We start from the raw sequence: 21,950 nt of genomic DNA on the forward strand, positions 1-21,950 counted from the left end.
CATGAAAAAAAAGAATATTTCATACACTACTTGACAGTGCAGTACCACTTTCTCTACTCTGTAGTAACTTTAGCCCTAACAGGATTCAGGGCTTTGTGGTTTGCATGTAAAGATTGTAATTTTAATTTTGTGTTTTTTATTGGTGGACACCCACCAATTTTATGAGGTATGAGTTCAGTAAATGTGTTGTGCACATAGTATTTATCAAAGCAAATGTAACATTGTTTGATTGACTAAATATTTGTAACTGTAAATTTGAATGCTATTGTTACCTGTTTGTGGTTAACATATCAAACATACAATAGATAGAATATTTTGAAGTGTGTTATACTTTGTTTCTTCACTGTACTTTTACCATTTCAATTCTTTATTTAGATATATATTTAGTTGTCAAGAATATTTTATGTATGACTTGTTATTAGGTTTTTACTGGCTTTAGTGTTGTGTTTTAGGTTTTGGATGTGTGGGATTTTTAGGTTATATTTGACATTACACTGACCATACTAACATGTAGATTGTAACAGAATTACACTAATCTTAAGGCTGAAGCCCCACTCATTGCAGAAAAAATGCATTTTTTTTGTAAATTTCAGCATCTAAGTTATACCTGTAGAAACAGTGTAGTTTTCTGCATTGGTATAATAGGGACAGAAAGTCCACAAAGGAAAAGTCTGCGAAATTGTATTGAAAAGCACTGCAGAAAAAAAAAATGTGATATGATTCTGCTGTGTTTTTTTTTCTGCAGTGCTTTGCTACCTGGAGCCATAGCCTAAAGGAGATTTCCTGGGACTAAACTATTGATGACCTATTTTCCAGGTCATCTATTTCTGTTTGGCCGGGGCAATAACCAAGAGATATTACAGTTTACAAATATACAATAAAGTACTGGAATAATTACGGCATACTGTAGGTATTTTTCTCTTTGCAGTACATTGAGACTGCAAAAAAATATACATTGTCAAGTGGTATTAACTTGCCTTCACAAGAGGCTGCGTTTCTCTTTGGTTTTGTACTATATATGTTCTTTTGTACATCTAGAGACATCTTGTGATGAGTAGTCGGAACTCTAGTTTTGAAGTTTTCAGATTTCTGCAATGGGAAAAAATAAAAGTTCTCGTTGCCAGCAGTGTTCAGGAGAGCGGGACAAGGCATGTATTCATATTAAGATAAAATAAAATAACACAGAGCTCTCAATACGACTAAAGACACTTAATAAAAAGATCACAGGCTTTATACAGTATATATAAACTCTATCATTGCATTTTTTACTGAACTTCTGAGCAGCGATCACTGAGCAGTTCCCAACAGAGCCATTTTAAAATGAAACAACTGACATGACATTAAAGGGGTTGTCCGGGACAACTTGTCCCTACAGTAATCTAAACACCCTTCCTACTTTCAAAATAACATAATTAACCAAAAATGTATATTTACCCATATCCATGGGGCCGTCATGTGACTGTCCCAGGGACATGTTTGATTATCCAGTGATGATCCGTTTCCCCATTTCTGGAAACGGATCGTCACTACTACTTTTCCCCCAACCACCCCATTATATTTACCCGCCACGCTTCATCTGGCAACACGGCTACTCCCTCTATAATGATTCGACAGGGTGCTAGATGTTCTCCTCTTCTCCAAGCAGTGTTCACTTCGGCTGCCGGTAATTCACCTTTACTGCACATCCACTCATGCGCAGTAGAGGTGGATCATCACTGAAGAGAAGGAGGAGTACAGGAGGAGCTGTCCCATCATATACTATGGGTTGAGGTTTGGGCTGAGTAGATAGGGAAGGATGGGATAGCCAGAGAGACAGAGAGGGGGTGTATGGGGGGAGTAAGGTGAGAGTGGTTAGTGAGGAAGTTACATAGCACAAAGCAGAAGCATTTAAACAAAAGCAGGAGACACCAGGAGCTCCCAGAGACACCAAGAAGTCACTCAAAACACGCTAAGGGTCAGTGCACATGGAGTTTTTTGGCACTGATTTTGACGCTGAATCTCCTCAAAGTCAGCCTCCAAAAAAATCCTCCCAAAAGATGGGTGCATTTATTAACCCATTAACAGCACTAACAGACACTTTCTTTTAAAAAAAAAATAATAAATAAACATTTTATGCCTGGAAAACCCTTTTAAGGTACCTTTGGTGTTGGAGGAAGTGTCTTCTTTGTCTCTTCTTTGTCTTTCTTTGTCTTTTCTTTAGTTGTCAAATTTCTTTTTGGTGGCCTAGGAGGTGGAAGTTGTTGGCTTGGCAGGTCTTTTCTCAAGTTGTAATAGAAGGATTCTGTAAGTTCTTCTACTTTTGTGGAATTAACATGCTCGGCTAGTTCTGAGATTGCCTCCTCCATTAAAACAACAGAAATGTTGTGGTATTTAACTGGCAACTCAAAGCACTCTGATGCTTTGTCGTATAACGCGATACATAATGCATACTCTTCAATAATCTCTTCTAGTCTAATAGAAGGAAATGATGCCAGAGGATCATTCGATAAAGATTTGTCTTTCGTTACAACCTTAACCTCACAAGGCAGTTTAAGTTTCTGAATTATATTTAAAAGGTTGTATTTTTTAGTATCTTTCACTTCCTCAACAAATCGCCCTTCCATATGTATAGGGAGTACGACTTCCTCTGGTTTATCCTCCTCATCATCATCATCGTCATCTTCATCTGTTGTGCCTTTTTTACAAACTAGGACATCAGTTTCTTGTGGTCCTGTTGGTGTTGTTAGCACAGTTTTGGTATGGTGTAAAACCTGTAAATGATCTCCCATACAAAGGGATGGGACGTTTTCGTCATTACTATCACAGTCCTGGGTCACCACAACTTTTAGTTTACATCCTTCTAAAGCTTTAGTCCAGAGCTCGAAAATGGAAACAAATTCCCGTGGTCTTTGACGAAATTTCCCTTGGTATGAATCATTGATATAAAAGAATTTGGAGGTTTTGCCTTTAAAGCCTGTGGCAAGAACATTCTTTGACACAATTTTCTTGTAAATGATAATTTTCTGTCCTTTATGTAGAGCTGAGTAAGCATCATTTTTTACCAAATGCTTAACTTCTGCTGTATCCAAAATTTCTGCTACAACAGGAAATTTCTGATGATGATCATAAATATCTGTCAAAGTCAAAGGTTGGACAAATGTGATGTTTCCACAGTAGTCAGTGATGTCAACAACATCAACTTCTAGACTTGATGGCATCTTCACAAATCCTTTTCTCACTATGTGGGAAATAAGTTTTAGTTAAATAGGATCACATACCTCTGATACATACATAATAAAGTAATCCAAGATTAAAGATAATGAAAATGTTAGAAATATGATTTGTTTTCCAGACAGAGTGGCCCTCTTGTTTATGGGCTTTGTCTGGTATTGCAGGTTAGCCTAATTCAGTGGTTTGGGGATAGCCTGCAATACTAGCAAAAGCAGAGTCACAAAGTGGCATTTTTTTCTGGAGGAAAGAGTTTTTTTCTGATCCTGTGTAATTATTTTTTACTGCTTTGTTGAATACACAGTATAAGCAATAGAAGTTGTTTTGCAGGTTTTTTTTTAATAAGAAAATGCACTAAATGTTGTCTACCATATTCACGCAAGCACTGTCTATGTACATTGATGTATTCTACCAGCATATCTATCAACACCAGACAGGGAGCTAGATGGCTGCACCTAACTAGTGTACAAGAAAAGTAAGGGCCGGTTCACATCTGCGTTCGGGATTCTATTTGGGGCGTCCACTCTGGGACCCCCGAACAGAATCGTATATGCATAGAAAAGTGACTACCTGGGAAAACAGGTGCAGAAACAGCTAAGACAACTGATCAGAGAAGAGAAAGCCAACTACAGGCGGAAGATGGAACTAGATGGGGGAGGGTAGAGTCTCAAAGGTCTGGGACAGTCTGAAGGTGATATCCGGACACAAACAAAAGGCAGCTCATCAGATAGAAGGTGACAGGAAGTGGCTTAATGAGCTTAATCTATTCTTCAATAGATTTGACTCCAAACCAACTCCCCCCTCACAAGCAACCCCCCTCCCCTCACACACCAAGACCCAACCCTCACCGACTGGCAGTAAATTGCAATCTGACTGTCTGATCCTCAAGGAGTCTCTGGTGTGTCGGGAAATCAAGAGGATTAAAGCAGACAAGGCCGGAGGACCCGATGGGATAAGCGCAAGAGTTCTTAAAATGTGCGGAGACCAGCTGTGTGGTATTATTACGCACATGTACAATATGAGTCTAAAGCTGGGAGTGGTACCTCGACTGTGGAAAACATCTTGTGTGGTACCAGTCCCAAAGAAACCCAACCCAATGGACTACAATGACTACAGACCTGTAGCACTGACATCCCACCTGATGAAGGTCCTAGAGAGACTGGTCCTGACACACCTACGCCCCCTAGTGAGCTCTGCTCTGGACCCCCTCCAGTTTGCCTATCGGCCGGGCATTGGGGTAGATGACGCCATCATCCACCTTCTTCACAAAGCTCTCTCTCACCTAGAGAAACCCGGGAACACTGTGAGAATAATGTTCTTTGATTTCTCCAGTGCTTTCAACACCATTCAGCCAGAGCTACTGAGGGAGAAGCTGAACCTTGGTAGTGTGGACCACCACCTGTCCAACTGGATCCTAGACTACCTGACAAACCGCCCTCAGTATGTGAGAGCCCAGGACTGTGTGTCTGACACTGTGATCTGTAGTACGGGGGCACCACAAGGTACAGTTCTTGCCCCATTCCTCTTCACACTGTACACTGCTGACTTTAGGCACAACTCATCCAGCTGTTTTTTACAGAAGTACGCTGATGACTCTGCTATAGTAGGCCTTATCACTGATGGCGACGTTAGGGAATACAGAGACTTAAACCGGGATTTTGTTGAATAGTGCCAGCAGAACCATCTCAGGATTAATGCTGGGAAGACCAAGGAGATGGTGGGGACTTTGGGAAACGGAGGAGTGCTTCGACCCCGGTGGAGATCCAGGGGACATGCATTGAGATAGTCAGGACCTATAAGTATCTGCGTGTGCTCCTCAATAATAAACTAGACTGGGCTGATCACCTGGAGGCACTGCACAGGAAGGGTCACAGCAGACTCTACCTGCTCAGGAGGCTGAGGGCCTTCGGAGTCCAGGGGACACTTCTTAGGGCCTTTTTCAACTCGGTGGTTGCTTCAGCTATCTTTTTCGGTGTAGCCTGCTGGGGGAGCAGTATATCAACCAGGGACAGAAATAGACTTGACAGGCTGATCAGGAGGGCCAGCTCTGTCCTGGGGAGCCCCTTGGACCCAGTACAGGTGGTGGGTGACAGAAGGATACTGTCTGTGGTGACTTAAATGCGGGAGAACAAATCCCACCCCATGTATGAGACCTTGATGGCACTTGGCAGCACTGTAAGTGACCGTCTGCTTCACCCCAAGTGTGAGAAGGAGCGCTATCGCAAGTCCTTCCTTCCAACCGCGATCAGGCTGTATAATCTACATCAGACCAAGCGAAGATCACTCCACACAGAGAACTAAATGACTATGAATGTCCTCCTCCTTTCTTCTCTGTTCCTTAGCTGCTATGGACTCCTAATATATCTTTCTCAGCATATGTGTGTCTACTTCTGTAATATATTACTGTGTATTATCATGTATATGTATTACTATGCAGCTGTAACATACTGAAATTTCCCCACTGTGGGACTATTAAAGGATTATCTTATCTTATCCTGGGACACGTACTACTAGGATTATAATTATCTATGATGCTAGGAGTCTTTGCCTCCCAATGACATACTGTCCCATACTGTAATCTGTATGTGACAGTATAGATAACCGTACTGCAAGGAGTCTCTCTCCCGTATTAAAGTGCAGGCCAGTAAATCCACATGAAACTTGTCATGTGAATGTGCTCTTAATTGGAATAGTAAAATGATAATGTCATCTTTCATATGACACTAGATCCACTATACTAGATGTTGTGAAATACAGCTCCCTTTTGGGAACTGCTTCAGCTGTAAAGGGAGTGACATTCTTCTAGCATTAAAAAGTTACAAAAAAAAATTTCTGACTTTTTAATGCAACATTTTTGGCATTAGCATACAACAAGGAGTTGAAATTGATGTTAACTGAAGTGCACAGGATCCTGGAGGATGCGTCTAATTCATGACTGATCCAGGAGTATGATCTGGGACCAGCAATCCACCCCAAAAGGTTGGCACCCATGCACCATTGAGAAAATAGCTTGATCATCTTTGGGGTTAATGCCCATGATCAGTGTAGGCCTTGCTGTATCTAGTGTAAGTTTGCACTGTATAAAAATGAGTCAGGTTTAGCCGTGCAATTTGCCAGACAAGCAAATTAATAAGAAGCATATCAAAGCCTAAGCTATGTTGAAGGTTTAAGGTCTGGTTCACATCTGTGTTTGGTAATCCATTTGGGGAGTCTGCATGGGGACCCCCCGAACAGACCACATTGACAAGCGCTGTGCAGTGAAAGCACACACACTCCATAGACTATAATGGTGTCCGTGTGCTTTTCGCACGGTGTCCGCACGGAACATGCAGACAGAAAAGTACTTCATGATCTACTTTCCTATCCACATGAGTCGTGCGGTGACCGTGCGGAAAGCACAGGAGCCCCATTATAGTCTATGGGGTCCGGGTGCTCTCATAAGCTCACCGCTTGTCAGTGCGTTCGATAGTCCTTTCTGGGGGGTCCCCATGCAGACACCGTGAACAGATTACCAAACGCAGATATGAAGCAGGCCTAAGATGAGGTGATCTTCTGTATTAGCATAGTACTGTACCTTAGTTGCTATGCTTGATATTAATCAATGCAAATATGTACACTATACATACATTTTCTAATACAGTATATAAAAATGATGGTCTTGGTATAATAGGCTGAATGTCAGTGTAACACAGACATGTATAATACTCTGCAAGCAATCAAATACAAGGCGGAGGCCGCCTCACAATCCGGTCCCAAAAACGGCTAGCCGCGACTGGAGCGAATGGGATGCGTTTTTTTGGACTAGATACTGTCGCAGATTTGTAGCAATACGCAAGTAGAGGTAGGAACATTTTAAAGCAGCAACTCCTAAAGAGACAGAAGGCACCTGGTGTAAAGTGTTACTAATTAAAGGAGGAGTTGTATTAAACGCCAGCACCAAGTGACCAGTCACCTGTTGTGTGTGTGTGTGTATATATATATATATATATATATATATATATATATATATATATATATATATATATATATATATATGTATATAGTATTTTTTTTCCCCTGGACGTTACAGTTAAAGTTAATGGCAATCACTGCCTCAGTGTTATTGCTAGGGTCCTCCAGCGCATTTTACAACCCATCCTAAGGTTAGTTAATTAAGATAAAAGTTTCAGAAGCTCTTTGAGGCCAGGGCCCCACGTAGTGTAAACACCGCAATTGGCTGCTGGGTTTACATTACCTGCAAAGCGGATGGGATACTGGCTAATCCCATCCACACATTGCAGAAAAATATCCGCAGTGGAGAAGCTGAGATTTCAAAAAACATCATGTTTTTGTAAATCACAGCATGTCAATTATACCTACGGAAACGCTAGTGTTTTTCATACAGGTGTAATTGAAGCAGGAATTGCACAGAGGAAAAATACATGGAGCCTTAGCCTAAACTAACATGAAGAGCTCAATGAAAATGCAAGCTACAGTTATAGTTATTGTAATATATTTCACATTAGATACTCAAAATGTTACTTACTTTGCATAATTGTTTTGATTTCATACTCTGGACACAGCAGATATACACCAGAGCCAATGGTTTTGCATCTGAAATTGTGTTTACTTAATTGAGGGTCTTGTAAGATCTGCTCCAGTGTATACAATTCTTGGTTTTCACACTCATAAAACTGTCCCATTGTTGATAAGGGAATTTTGATGTTATATGAATTTGGACCCTCAAAGATGCAGCATTCACTCCAACCGCTGTTTCTGTCAGCTGACAGTAGTTGAATAGGCAGTAGCCTTGGGATGACTTGTTCTTCCACAGTAAAATCTGACTCGGAGGTAAACCAGTATGCATGTCTGTAACTATTACCAGATAGCTTTTCATGTAACTCAGCAAGAGAGTTGTGTACACGGAAATCCACACAGAGCTGAAACATACCTGCAATACATGAATTTACTTTGGTTACATGATTAGAGTATACAACTAAAAGAATAATTTCAATTGACAACACAACTCTTACAGCATATTGTTCAATATTGTATTGTTATAATTGCTATATATTGCTATATAGTTGCTATATAATTGCTATTATATTGTTATAATTGCTATTTAAGGTATTACTTTTCATATACAAACTATACATTCACTATGCAGTTTGTCTCTATGTCTTCCTATATATTTATTCAGATTAGTGAGAAATTAGTTTGTGCAACCATAGTGTTTTCTTCTTCTGGTTCTTCTTTCGAGTCGTAGTGCAACTATTCTGAAACTAGTCATGTAAACTGAACATTACATTTACAGAAATTGATGTTTTTGGGAATGCCTTCATACAAGATATGCTATTTACATTCCTTTGTAAACATATTTTAGCAGATCCACATTTTGATATTAGAAAAGTACAAGCATACCTGATGCCTCCATATGGTGCTGCTGTAATGTACCATATTATTACATAGAAATAATGCTAGGGTGAAGAATACCTTTGTGATGCACAATTTAATGCGGTATGATATATAAAATCACAGCTTAACCCCTGAAGAACGCAGGGTACTTTAGGCCTTTAAAGGGGTTGTCCAGGCAAAATTGTTTGATACCTGGGTCCCACACAGATCAGCTGCTCATGTGCTAGTTCCACTTTACAGACCAGTCACATCACAGTCATTCTTCACATGGCCAGTTTACAGCTTAGTCTCATTCAAGTGAATAAGGGCTTAACTTCAATACCAAGCGCAGCACCTATACAATGTATGCTTGGTATTCAGTAAAGAGGCCACATCATTCACCTGAATGCCTCAGTCTCTTTGAACAGTTGATGGGTGGGAGTATTAGCGTGTCATCAATAATCTGGAATACTTTGACTCTTTAGCTTTCAACACATTTACCTTTGAAGTTTTTTTGCAGCTTCTGTTTCTTTCCTGTTTGCAGATTTGTAACAGAAACTGCTAGCAATTCTTTATCAACAACTTTCAATAAATCCCCAGTTGACAAACAGCACTCGGAGCCACTGATATCATATATGGAACCTGTTAATAAAAAAGAATCATTAAATTGTGTAAAGAATTGGAATAGTTAATTGTCTCTTTACTTCTCTTTTCCAGTTGCTACACAAAAATAGTGAAGCCATTAAATGTAACAACCTATTTGCCTATAATAATATAATAATAATACATTTTATTTATATAGCGCCAACATATTCCGCAGCGCTGTACAATTTGTAGGGTTCAGATACAGACAGATACAAAACAAAGAACGTCATTTCACACAATGGGACTGAGGGCCCTGCTCACAAGAGCTTACAATCTATGAGGTAGAGAGGATGACACAAGAGGTAGCAGGGGCGGCATTGCTTATACAGTGTTCAGACAATTTTGTAATAGAGGTTGCAGCCATTACACAAACAAAGCTTTATGGGCCGTCACTAGTAGTGTCCTTTAACATGTGGATAGAGCATGGACAAATATGTTAGGCTGAAAAGGCATCAAGATGGGTTTGCATTAGGAATTGTGATAGGCCTGTCTGAAAAAATGCGTCTTTAGTTTGCGTTTGAAACTGTAGAAATTGGGAGTTAATCTGATTGTCCGGGGTAGAGCATTCCAGAGAAGTGGTGCAACTCGGGAGAAGTCTTGTATACGAGCGTGGAAGGTTCTGATAATAGAGGATGTAAGTGTTAGGTCATTGAGTGAGCGGAGAACACGGGTTGGGCGGTAGACAGAGATGAGGGAGGAAATGTAGGGAGGTGCGGCATTATGGAGAGCCTTGTGGATGAGGGTGATAACTTTATATTTTATTCTATATTGAATAGGCAGCCAATGTAGCGACTGGCACAGACCAGAGGCATCGCTGTAGCGTCTAGCCTGGTAGATGAGCCTGGCCGCTGCATTCAGAATAGATTGTAGAGGGGAGAGTTTAGTGAGGGGAAGACCGATTAGTAAGGAGTTACAGTAGTCAAGGCGAGAATGAATCAGAGAGACAATAAGTGTCTTTAGTGTATCTCTGTATATCTTTAGAATAAAGGCAGCTTCACATGTCAAGTTCCATTGTTACATTACAGGTACAAATAAATAAAGAACCCAGTAAATTAAATAAGTTGTGGTAAGTGCTACTTTAGGCTGAAGCCCCATGTTGCGAAAACGCAGATTTTTTTTGTTGCAGTTTTTTTGCATTTTTTTTTTGAGCCAAAGCCAAGAATGGCTACAAAAGGAATGGGGAATATATAGGAAGATCTTATACTTACACCTTTTAATCAATTCACTCCAGGCTTTGGCTCAAAATACCTCTGCAAAATCTGCAACAAAAAAAGCTGTTTCCACAATGTGGGGCTTTAGCCTTAGAGTGTATTCAGACGGAGGGAAATGACGCTGAATTTGGTGTTAGCAGAAAAAGGAACCCATTGAAGTCAAAGGGAGGCTTTTTTTTCAGCGCTCAATCTGATGCGGATTCCACACCAAATTCAGCGCAATTTTCCTCCGTGTGATGCACCCTCAGGGTAAATTCACATGGGGTTTTTGATCAGGATTTTAAGGACGTATCCACCTCAAAATCCTTACCAAAAATGTTATACACGCGTATCACATTGAAAGCAATAGGTAAAAAAGCCTCCCATTGATTTCAATGGGTAGCGCGCGTATTCCGGCACCCATTGAAGTCAATGGGATCCGTTTTTTACGCTGCTCACTCTGAACGAGTTTACGTTCATAATGAGCGGAGCATAAACTCCGTGTGAAGGTTCCCTAAAGCTGAAACATAAGAAACACACCAAATGTTTGTTGGTTTTTTTTCTATTGTGGATTTAATTTCTGAAATTGTGCAGATCGGTAGAGTTTCCTCTTTCTATAACAAAGTGTGAAATCATCTATGTAAATCTGTAGTATGAATTGACATAATGCAGATTGACCTGGGAGGAAAAGCTCTACCATGAGTCCTATGTTATGTCAACAGTCAATTCATCCAATGGAATAAGATTACTCACAATTTTTCCCAGGAACATTGCTACGAATAAATAACACTGGCGTTTTCTTTATAGGTATAATAATGAGAGAAAGTTTGCAGAGGAAAACTCTGAAAACTCAATGAAAAAAGCTGCAGAAAAAAATGTGTCCACTTTTTTCCCTGCATTTCGCTACCTAGGGCCATATTCTAACAAACATTTGTGAATGTACATATGTGGTAGGTATGAACACCTCACATCTTAGTTTTTTAGAAAGTTAATTTTGTTTGCACAAAGAATCTGTATGACTATGCAAATTTAAATTTTTGCTTACAATCATTGTGTTACAAAGTTGCATGATAGTGGTTGTGTGTGTATTTATTATTATAATAACATGTATTTTATATATTTTTATATTAGTTTTGGTAGATTTTAAAGGGGCTCTATCATTGGGAAAAGTCATTTTTAACGAATCACATCCTTGTATAGCCTTTAGAAATGTTAATCCACACCTACCTTTAGTATGTAAATTGTCTCAGTGGTTTATGAATAAGTCTGTTTTTAATCATATGCTAATTAGACTCGGAGCACCATTGTGCACCTTTTTTGCTATTGTTTCCTATGGTGCATACAGCACAGGCTGCTGCTGCTGACTTCCTGCTTGCACACAGAGATAGGAGATGATAGCAGAGACGAGTGCTGCTGGGAATTTCCTGTGCTGGCTGGAAGCTAATTAGCATATGAATAAAAACGGACTTATTCAAAAACTACTGAGGCATTCTACACACAAAAGGTATGAAATAGCCTTTCTAAATGCTATGCAAGTATGTGCTTAGTTAAAAATGACTTTACCCAATGATAGAGCCCCTTTAATAGTGTAGTAGCAGTTGTGGTGTGCAGTATGGAAGTTTAATACCTTAGTTGAAAAATGGTAACTATTGCATTACTTCTGTCTCACCATATGAGAGCTATGATATTGATGACAGTGGTATATATAAACTTTGCAAATCTTAATTATTATTTCATATTGTCTTAGGAGTAAACTCAGTGTGAATGTGATTCTCACGTGTAAAGGTATGTGTTAATGCATTTTCTAAAAATAACTTGTGAAGGTGGAAATGGCTGTCAAGACAACTGCAACATGTCTGCTTTCAAGGAATATATAGGGTTTAGGGGAGCGCTTAGTTTTTAAGGTTCTAGTGACTTTATGAAGATATTTGCATGAAAATGTTATAAATGAACCCAGCACACAATGAAGTTTTATTTTTCAGAGCTGTATTTTTATTTTTCAGAGCTTTATTTTTCAGAACTGTATTTTTCTGCTTATATTTTTCACATGTTTAACCACTAATATCAATATATATATATATATATATATATATATATATATATATATAAAAACTCACCGGCCACTTTATTAGGTACACCTGTCCAACTGCTCGTTAACACTTAATTTCTAATCAGCCAATCACATGGCGGCAACTCAGTGCATTTAGGCATGTAGACATGGTCAAAACAATCTCCTGCAGTTCAAACCGAGCATCAGTATGGGGAAGAAAGGTGATTTGAGTGCCTTTGAACGTGGCATGGTTGTTGGTGCCAGAAGGGCTGGTCTGAGTATTTCAGAAACTGCTGATCTACTGGGATTTTCACGCACAACCATCTCTAGGGTTTACAGAGAATGGTCCGAAAAAGAAAAAAACATCCAGTGAGCGGCAGTTCTGTGGGCGGAAATGCGTTGTTGATGCCAGAGGTCAGAGGAGAATGGCCAGACTGGTTTGAGCTGATAGAAAGGCAACAGTGACTCAAATAGCCACCTGTTACAACCAAGGTAGCCAGAAGAGCATCTCTGAACGCACAGTATGTTGAACTTTGAGGCAGATGGGCTACAGCAGCAGAAGACCACACTGGGTGCCACTCCTTTCAGCTAAGAACAGGAAACTGAGGCTACAATTTGCACAAGCTCATCGAAATTGGACAATTGAAGATTGGAAAAACGTTGCCTGGTCTGATGAGTCTCGATTTCTGCTGCGACATTCGGATGGTAGGGTCAGAATTTGGCGTCAACAACATGAAAGCATGGATCCATCCTGCCTTGTATCAACGGTTCAGGCTGGTGGTGGTGGTGTCATGGTGTGGGGAATATTTTCTTGGCACTCTTTGGGCCCCTTGGTACCAATTGAGCATCGTTGCAACGCCAAAGCCTACCTGAGTATTGTTGCTGACCATGTCCATCCCTTTATGACCACAATGTACCCAACATCTGATGGCTACTTTCAGCAGGATAATGCGCTATGTCATAAAGCTGGAATCATCTCAGACTGGTTTCTTGAACATGACAATGAGTTCACTGTACTCCAATGGCCTCCACAGTCACCAGATCTCAATCCAATAGAGCATCTTTGGGATGTGGTGGAACGGGAGATTCGCATCATGGATGTGCAGCCGACAAATCTGCGGCAACTGTGTGATGCCATCATGTCAATATGGACCAAAATCTCTGAGGAATGCTTCCAGCACCTTGTTGAATGTATGCCACGAAGAATTGAGGCAGTTCTGAAGGCAAAAGGGGGTCCAACCCGTTACAAGCATGGTGTACCTAATAAAGTGGCCGGTGAGTGTATATATATATTTCATGAAAAAATATACTTTGACTCAAAATTGCTTGAAGGTTTCTTGGTGTGCAAAGTGCAGTTTGACAATAGGCCAGGTGTCTACTTGCAGAAATTTTATGGGTGTGAGGAGTTACTATAGTTTTATTTGTAAATGACAAAAATGTAAAATGTTCTGTTGCAAAATGTCCAAAAACCCTTAGCAGTTAAAACCCACCTACTTTGCTGCTACTGTACATTACACTCCTGCATCCAAACTATGAGGCTCCGTTCCTACGGAGTAACGCTCATTTAGACACGTAAACACGTGTCAGAGCGAGGCGCTTCAAAACAGATCCCATTGATTTCAATGAGTGCCGGCTTACACGCTCTACACATTGAAATCAATGGGAGGCTTTATAACCCATTGATTTCAATGGGTAGAGCGCTTGTTTACGTGTCTAAATGAGTGGCACGTTACTCTGTGGGAATGGAGCCTGAGTCAGCAGAACACCAGGATCCTACTTTACACCTGATCACTGAGACCAAGTTCAGACATGAGAACAGGAGAATTCCCCGGGTTTCTCCCTGAGCCATGTGTGTAAGAGATGTTGTTTGGTTTGGGTCTGGCACTTTGAGTATCTGTTTGGGGTTTTGCACAGTCCTGATACTTGTATATGTGGTTGTATGTATCACGGTTGGGTGGGGTGAGTGTAAACCTAGCATAGCAGAGTGTTTTTTGCACATCATATTGTTACAGCAGTACTCAGTGCTTTGTACATGGGAAAGTCAGAGAACACACCGCTCCTCGGAAATTGAAGCTCGGGATTCCCCAGCCACAGTGAAACCAAAAGCTGCAGCATAGTGATTGCTTAATGATTGCAATAACTAGTTTCAATCTAGAAGTGGTTTCCTTAGTTTTGTAGGTAGAACTGTACTTACTTTCCAAGAACCTATTGTTACTAGAGAAATAAATTGAATAAAAGAAAAATTTGAGGCAGACATCTGCCATGCATTCCTCTTTATTTTCTGCCCCCCTGGCTCATGATACAAGGTATCCACATTCTGTAGAGATTCCAAATGAATCACAATCTCAATGCAAAAACTGAATGGACCCCCTTATATAATATATTATAGTGAGAGAGTGAAGGGTGTGGTCTGGGAAGACAGGTATGTCTCAGCCAGACAGCTAAAGGGTGTTTGGTAAAGACCCACACCAGGGAGGTCAGCTGGGTAATTAAGGCCTGATAATAGTCTGTGTGTGAAGACTAGGAGTGTGGCACCACACTGACAGAGCTGACCTGTCCAGACTGGACCTCCAAAGCAGGTACTGTGCCACCTGTTGTTGTTGCCAAGGTGGGAGCCTAGTAGCCAGTCTCCTGTATAGTCAGGGAAAAGTTTCCTTTTGTATAAGTTAGTTCTTAGCCGAGAAGGGTTTTGGTTATTTGTGCCTTTGCAAAGGCAGTGTATGCGCTATAAGTGAATAAAGCCTGAACTTGTGTGCAACCCAGTGTCTGTGTCTGTTTCCTGCACTGCTACAAGCATTTACCTGAGCAATTCCCCACACTATATATATAATTTATAGTTGCACATCAGCCCCTTTACACTGTATAATGTCCCATAGTGGCCTTTGCAGCACAGTATAATATCCCATAGCACCCCCTCCACACAATATAATATCCTATAGCAGCCATTTCACACAGAATAATGCCCCTTAGCAGCTCTTACATACAGTATGATGTCTCATAGCAGCCCCTGCACACAGTATAATGTCTCTCAGTGACCCTTCCACACAGTATAATGCCTTATAGCCTCCCCTCCACAGCCACACAGTATAATATCCCATAGTGGCCCCTTCCCATAGTACAAAGTCCTATAGTGACCCCTCCACACAGTATAATGCCCCATAGTATCCCCTGCACACAGTATAATGCCCACAGTGGTTCCTTCACACAGTACAATATCCTTCAGTGACCCCTCCACTACAGTGGCCCCTCCACACAGTATAATCTAATCTATCTATATATATAAAACTCAAATTCTGTAGTAGTCTGCTCTATACAAATCCACAGTTCTCGCCCAGTTTGGGTGAAATTTGGCACACCCCCACTCCACGCACAGGAGCAGAATACTGCGCACGTTACATTTCGCTAGCATCTCCCCGTCATGAGATTGGGCTCCCTGAAGTTAGGCCCTATACATATAATGGGGAAAAATGAAAGCGAAAGTACTGAGGGGAAAACAGTTGTGACTGACAGGGACGGATTATAGAGATGGTGCCAAAGAGTCTCTATTAAAGGGGCCGCACCGCCACACACAACACACAAACATTTCACAAACATTATATAAACATCACACAGACAGCACTCATACACAACCCACAAGCACAACACCACACAAATGTCACAACACACCACACAAACACCAGAGCACTCTAGACACACACAACACAAACACCACCCCACAAATACCACATGCACACGCAAGGACCACACATGCACGCAAACACACTCAGATGAATGCACACTACGCATACGGACGAACAGAGCACATGCCTACTCGCACACTCTACTACTCACACTCACACGGATGGACACTTGCACTGCACACGCGCAAACACATGGATCACATGTGCACATACATGCATACATATACACGGACCACACACATGCATGCATACACGCATACACGCATACAAACACATGGATCACACGCCCACACACACGACATGCACTGACAAAACAAGTGTGGTATCTCTAGTGGCTGTTTGCACTGTTAGCATTTTTCACGGGCCTCCGGGCCATGGATTTGGCGGTTCCATAGATTTCTTTGTGCACAAAATTTTTTTGGCAATTATGGCTCAGATTTCCAGTGGAAATGGGGGATTATTTTTCCTAGATGCACCAGGAGGTTCTGGTAAAATATTTTTAATTAATTTGCTGCTTGCAGAAATTGGCTTAAAAAATGACATTGCCTTGGCTGTTTCATCATCTTGGATTGCGGCCACTCTTTTAGATGGAGGGCGTACGGTTCATTCAGCATTAGGATTGCCCTTAAATCTAGCGTTGTACAGGTGGCCCTCAAAGTCCAAGACCAATCGGGTAGCAGAGGAGTGGGGTAAGGCACACACAAACCAGCTGGACATAAATTCTGTCAATAAAGATTCTGGAAGAATTTATGTCCAGCTGGTTTGTGCGCACCTTACCCCACTCCTCTGCTCCCCGATTGGTCTTGGACTTTGAGGGCCACCTGTACATTTAATTTTTTGCGAGCCTTGGCTGTCGCAAGGGGACTAGCTGCTGCCACCACACTTTAATTTTGTGTGCTAATAGTGTTTTGATTTGTCACAACACAACAAAGTAAGGGGCTTTAATTTATGCCTATTGCCTCATCTTATCGGGAATACTACACTATTGGCGCTCGGTGTCTCTCTCTTTTCTTTTTTTAAATCTAGCGTTGTCTGTATTATCACTTAGGCTGGGTTCAGATGGGATTTTTTGGTCTAGATTTTGAAACTGAATCCGTGTCAAAATCCGGCTCAGAAAAACGCCTCTCATTGAATTCAATGGGTTCCTTTTTCCGTGAGTGGTTTGTTCCTTCACAGAAAAAAGAAGCAACATGCCCTTTCTTGATGCGGATTCCGTAGCTGAATAAGTCGCAGATGTCCACAGCGCAACACCCCATCCCCACTTGGGCCATTCATTTGGGCCTAATCCGGAGCAGAATGCCGCGACTGGCTGCCGTTGCACTGTATGCACTGCACCGGCATCCAGTCGCAGCTACCCATTTTTTTTGGATCGAACTCTGAGGCAGCCTCTGCGTCAAAATCCGCTCCAAAAAATCCTGTCTGAACCCAATCTAAGGGCTCTGGGAAAGCTAAGGTATTACAAACTTGCAAACTAATTGTTTGGGATGAATGTACCAAGAAAGTGGTCAAGGCCCTTGATCGCACCTTGAAAGAGCTAAAGAAAACCGACTGTTTAATGGGGGAATTATGGTAATTTTTGCAGGTGACTTCTGCATGATGTTATCTGTTCTTAAAGGGATCCTATCATTAAAACTCAATTTTTTGTCCCTAACAAGTAGAAATAGCCTTAAGAAAGGCTATTCTTCTCCTACCTTTAGATGTCTTCTCTGTGCCGCCGTTCCGTAGAAATCCCAGTTTTCGTTGGTATGCAAATGAGTTCTCTCGCAGCACTGAAGGCGGGCCTCAGCATTGGGACGTCCCCAATGCTGCAAGAGAACTCTCCAGCGCCGCCTCCATCTTTTTCAGGAACGGGCTCTCTTCGCGTCTTTCGGTGCTGTTTGAGCGCTGGGTCCCGCCTCCAGTGCTGCGAGAGAGCTCATTTGCATACCGACAAAAAAACAGGATTTCTACGGAACGGCGGCGCAGAGAAAACATCTTTCTTAAGGCTATTCCTATGTGTTAGGGACAAAAAATTGAGTTTAATTATAGGATCCCTTTAAGAGTCTCATGCCCAAAGTTATTAAAGCCACTGTTCTTATGGGAAACTCTAAGGGAGCAAATGTTTTCATTCTGCATATTCCTTTGCTACCAAGCAACATGCCCTTCAATTTTAAGCGTCTGCAGTTCCCAATCCGACTTGCATTGGCTATGATTATAAATAGAGATGAGCGAACAGTGTTCTATCGAACTCATGTTCGATCGGATATTAGGCTGTTCGGCATGTTCGAATCGAATCGAACACCGCGTGGTAAAGTGCGCCATTACTCGATTCCCCTCCCACCTTCCCTGGCGCCTTTTTTGCTCCAATAACAGCGCAGGGTAGGTGGGACAGGAACTACGACACCGGTGACGTTGAAAAAAGTAGGCAAAACCCATTGGCTGCCGAAAACATGTGACCTCTAATTTAAAAGAACAGCGACGCCCAGCTTCGCGTCATTCTGAGCTTGCAATTCACCGAGGACGGAGGTTTCCGTCCAGCTAGCTAGGGCTTAGATTCTGGGTAGGCAGGGACAGGCTAGGATAGGAAGGAGAAGACAACCAACAGCTCTTGTAAGAGCTAAATTCCAGGGAGAAGCTTGTCAGTGTAACGTGGCACTGACGGGCTCAATCGCCGCAACCCAGCTTTCCCAGGATCCTGAATGGAATACACTGTCAGTGTATTCCCGTATACCCGATATATACCCCGATACCCGTTCCAACGGTGTGCCCCCCCACCTTCACCCCAGAAATACCCTGCAAGTCCCCTAGCAATAGAATTGGGGCTATATACACCCACAATTTTTACTACTGGTATACAGTGCCATTGTCTGACTGGGAATTCAAAGAATATATTGGGAATACAAATACCCTCATTTCTTGCTACTGCCATATAGTGCCAGTTTCTGACTTGGAATTCAAAGAATATATTGGGGTTACGTGCACCCACAATTTTTACTACTGGTATACAGTGCCATTGTCTGACTGGGAATTCAAAGAGTATATTGGGAATACAAATACCCTCATTTCTTGCTACTGCCATATAGTGCCATTGTCTGACTGGTAATTCAAAGAATATATTGGGGTTACGTGCACCCACAATTTTTACTACTGGTATACAGTGCCATTGTCTGACTGGGAATTCAAAGAATATATTGGGGTTATAAATACCCTCATTTCTTGCTACTGCCATATAGTGCCAGTTTCTGACTGGTAATTCAAAGAATATATTGGGGTTACGTGCACCCACAATTTTTACTACTGGTATACAGTGCCATTGTCTGACTGGGAATTCAAAGAATATATTGGGAATACAAATACCCTCATTTCTTGCTACTGCCATATAGTGCCAGTTTCTGACTGGGAATTCAAAGAATATATTGGGGTTACGTGCACCCACAATTTTTACTACTGGTATACAGTGCCATTGTCTGACTGGGAATTCAAAGAATATATTGGGGTTATAAATACCCTCATTTCTTGCTACTGCCATATAGTGCCAGTTTCTGACTGGGAATTCAAAGAATATATTGGGGTTACGTGCACCCACAATTTTTACTACTGGTATACAGTGCCATTGTCTGACTGGGAATTCAAAGAATATATTGGGGTTATAAATACCCTCATTTCTTGCTACTGCCATATAGTGCCAGTTTCTGACTGGTAATTCAAAGAATATATTGGGGTTACGTGCACCCACAATTTTTACTACTGGTATACAGTGCCATTGTCTGACTGGGAATTCAAAGAATATATTGGGAATACAAATACCCTCATTTCTTGCTACTGCCATATAGTGCCAGTTTCTGACTGGGAATTCAAAGAATATATTGGGGTTACGTGCACCCACAATTTTTACTACTGGTATACAGTGCCATTGTCTGACTGGGAATTCAAAGAATATATTGGGGTTATAAATACCCTCATTTCTTGCTACTGCCATATAGTGCCAGTTTCTGACTGGTAATTCAAAGAATATATTGGGGTTACGTGCACCCACAATTTTTACTACTGGTATACAGTGCCATTGTCTGACTGGGAATTCAAAGAATATATTGGGAATACAAATACCCTCATTTCTTGCTACTGCCATATAGTGCCAGTTTCTGACTGGGAATTCAAAGAATATATTGGGGTTACGTGCACCCACAATTTTTACTACTGGTATACAGTGCCATTGTCTGACTGGGAATTCAAAGAATATATTGGGAATACAAATACCCTCATTTCTTGCTACTGCCATATAGTGCCAGTGTCTGACTGGGAATTCAAAGAATATATTGGGGTTACGTGCACCCACAATTTTTACTACTGGTATACAGTGCCATTGTCTGACTGGGAATTCAAAGAATATATTGGGGTTATAAATACCCTCATTTCTTGCTACTGCCATATAGTGCCAGTTTCTGACTGGTAATTCAAAGAATATATTGGGGTTACGTGCACCCACAATTTTTACTACTGGTATACAGTGCCATTGTCTGACTGGGAATTCAAAGAGTATATTGGGAATACAAATACCCTCATTTCTTGCTACTGCCATATAGTGCCAGTTTCTGACTGGTAATTCAAAGAATATATTGGGGTTACGTGCACCCACAATTTTTACTACTGGTATACAGTGCCATTGTCTGACTGGGAATTCAAAGAGTATATTGGGAATACAAATACCCTCATTTCTTGCTACTGCCATATAGTGCCAGTTTCTGACTGGGAATTCAAAGAATATATTGGGGTTACGTGCACCCACAATTTTTACTACTGGTATACAGTGCCATTGTCTGACTGGGAATTCAAAGAATATATTGGGGTTATAAATACCCTCATTTCTTGCTACTGCCATATAGTGCCAGTTTCTGACTGGTAATTCAAAGAATATATTGGGGTTACGTGCACCCACAATTTTTACTACTGGTATACAGTGCCATTGTCTGACTGGGAATTCAAAGAATATATTGGGAATACAAATACCCTCATTTCTTGCTACTGCCATATAGTGCCAGTGTCTGACTGGGAATTCAAAGAATATATTGGGGTTACGTGCACCCACAATTTTTACTACTGGTATACAGTGCCATTGTCTGACTGGGAATTCAAAGAATATATTGGGGTTATAAATACCCTCATTTCTTGCTACTGCCATATAGTGCCAGTTTCTGACTGGTAATTCAAAGAATATATTGGGGTTACGTGCACCCACAATTTTTACTACTGGTATACAGTGCCATTGTCTGACTGGGAATTCAAAGAGTATATTGGGAATACAAATACCCTCATTTCTTGCTACTGCCATATAGTGCCAGTTTCTGACTGGTAATTCAAAGAATATATTGGGGTTACGTGCACCCACAATTTTTACTACTGGTATACAGTGCCATTGTCTGACTGGGAATTCAAAGAGTATATTGGGAATACAAATACCCTCATTTCTTGCTACTGCCATATAGTGCCAGTTTCTGACTGGGAATTCAAAGAATATATTGGGGTTACGTGCACCCACAATTTTTACTACTGGTATACAGTGCCATTGTCTGACTGGGAATTCAAAGAATATATTGGGGTTATAAATACCCTCATTTCTTGCTACTGCCATATAGTACCAGTTTCTGACTGGTAATTCAAAGAATATATTGGGGTTACGTGCACCCACAATTTTTACTACTGGTATACAGTGCCATTGTCTGACTGGGAATTCAAAGAGTATATTGGGAATACAAATACCCTCATTTCTTGCTACTGCCATATAGTGCCAGTTTCTGACTGGTAATTCAAAGAATATATTGGGGTTAC

At 41.1% G+C, this 21,950-nt stretch overlaps 1 protein-coding gene across 1 annotated transcript in view; it reads right to left on the reverse strand.

Moving 5' to 3' along the window:
• THEMIS2 (thymocyte selection associated family member 2) overlaps positions 1 to 21,950 on the reverse strand; it is a 50,797-nt gene that overhangs the window by 4,364 nt on the left and 24,483 nt on the right. The window contains exons 2-5 of the mRNA XM_075264536.1: positions 9,082 to 9,222; positions 7,733 to 8,137; positions 2,139 to 3,217; positions 978 to 1,089 (exon numbers count right to left, since the gene is read on the reverse strand). Coding sequence (XP_075120637.1) covers positions 978 to 1,089; positions 2,139 to 3,217; positions 7,733 to 8,137; positions 9,082 to 9,222 — 1,737 coding nt within the window. The remainder of the gene's footprint in view (positions 1 to 977; positions 1,090 to 2,138; positions 3,218 to 7,732; positions 8,138 to 9,081; positions 9,223 to 21,950) is intronic.

The sequence above is a fragment of the Leptodactylus fuscus genome, chromosome 2 (genome assembly GCF_031893055.1).
Source record: "Leptodactylus fuscus isolate aLepFus1 chromosome 2, aLepFus1.hap2, whole genome shotgun sequence".
Lineage (NCBI taxonomy): Eukaryota > Metazoa > Chordata > Amphibia > Anura > Leptodactylidae > Leptodactylus > Leptodactylus fuscus.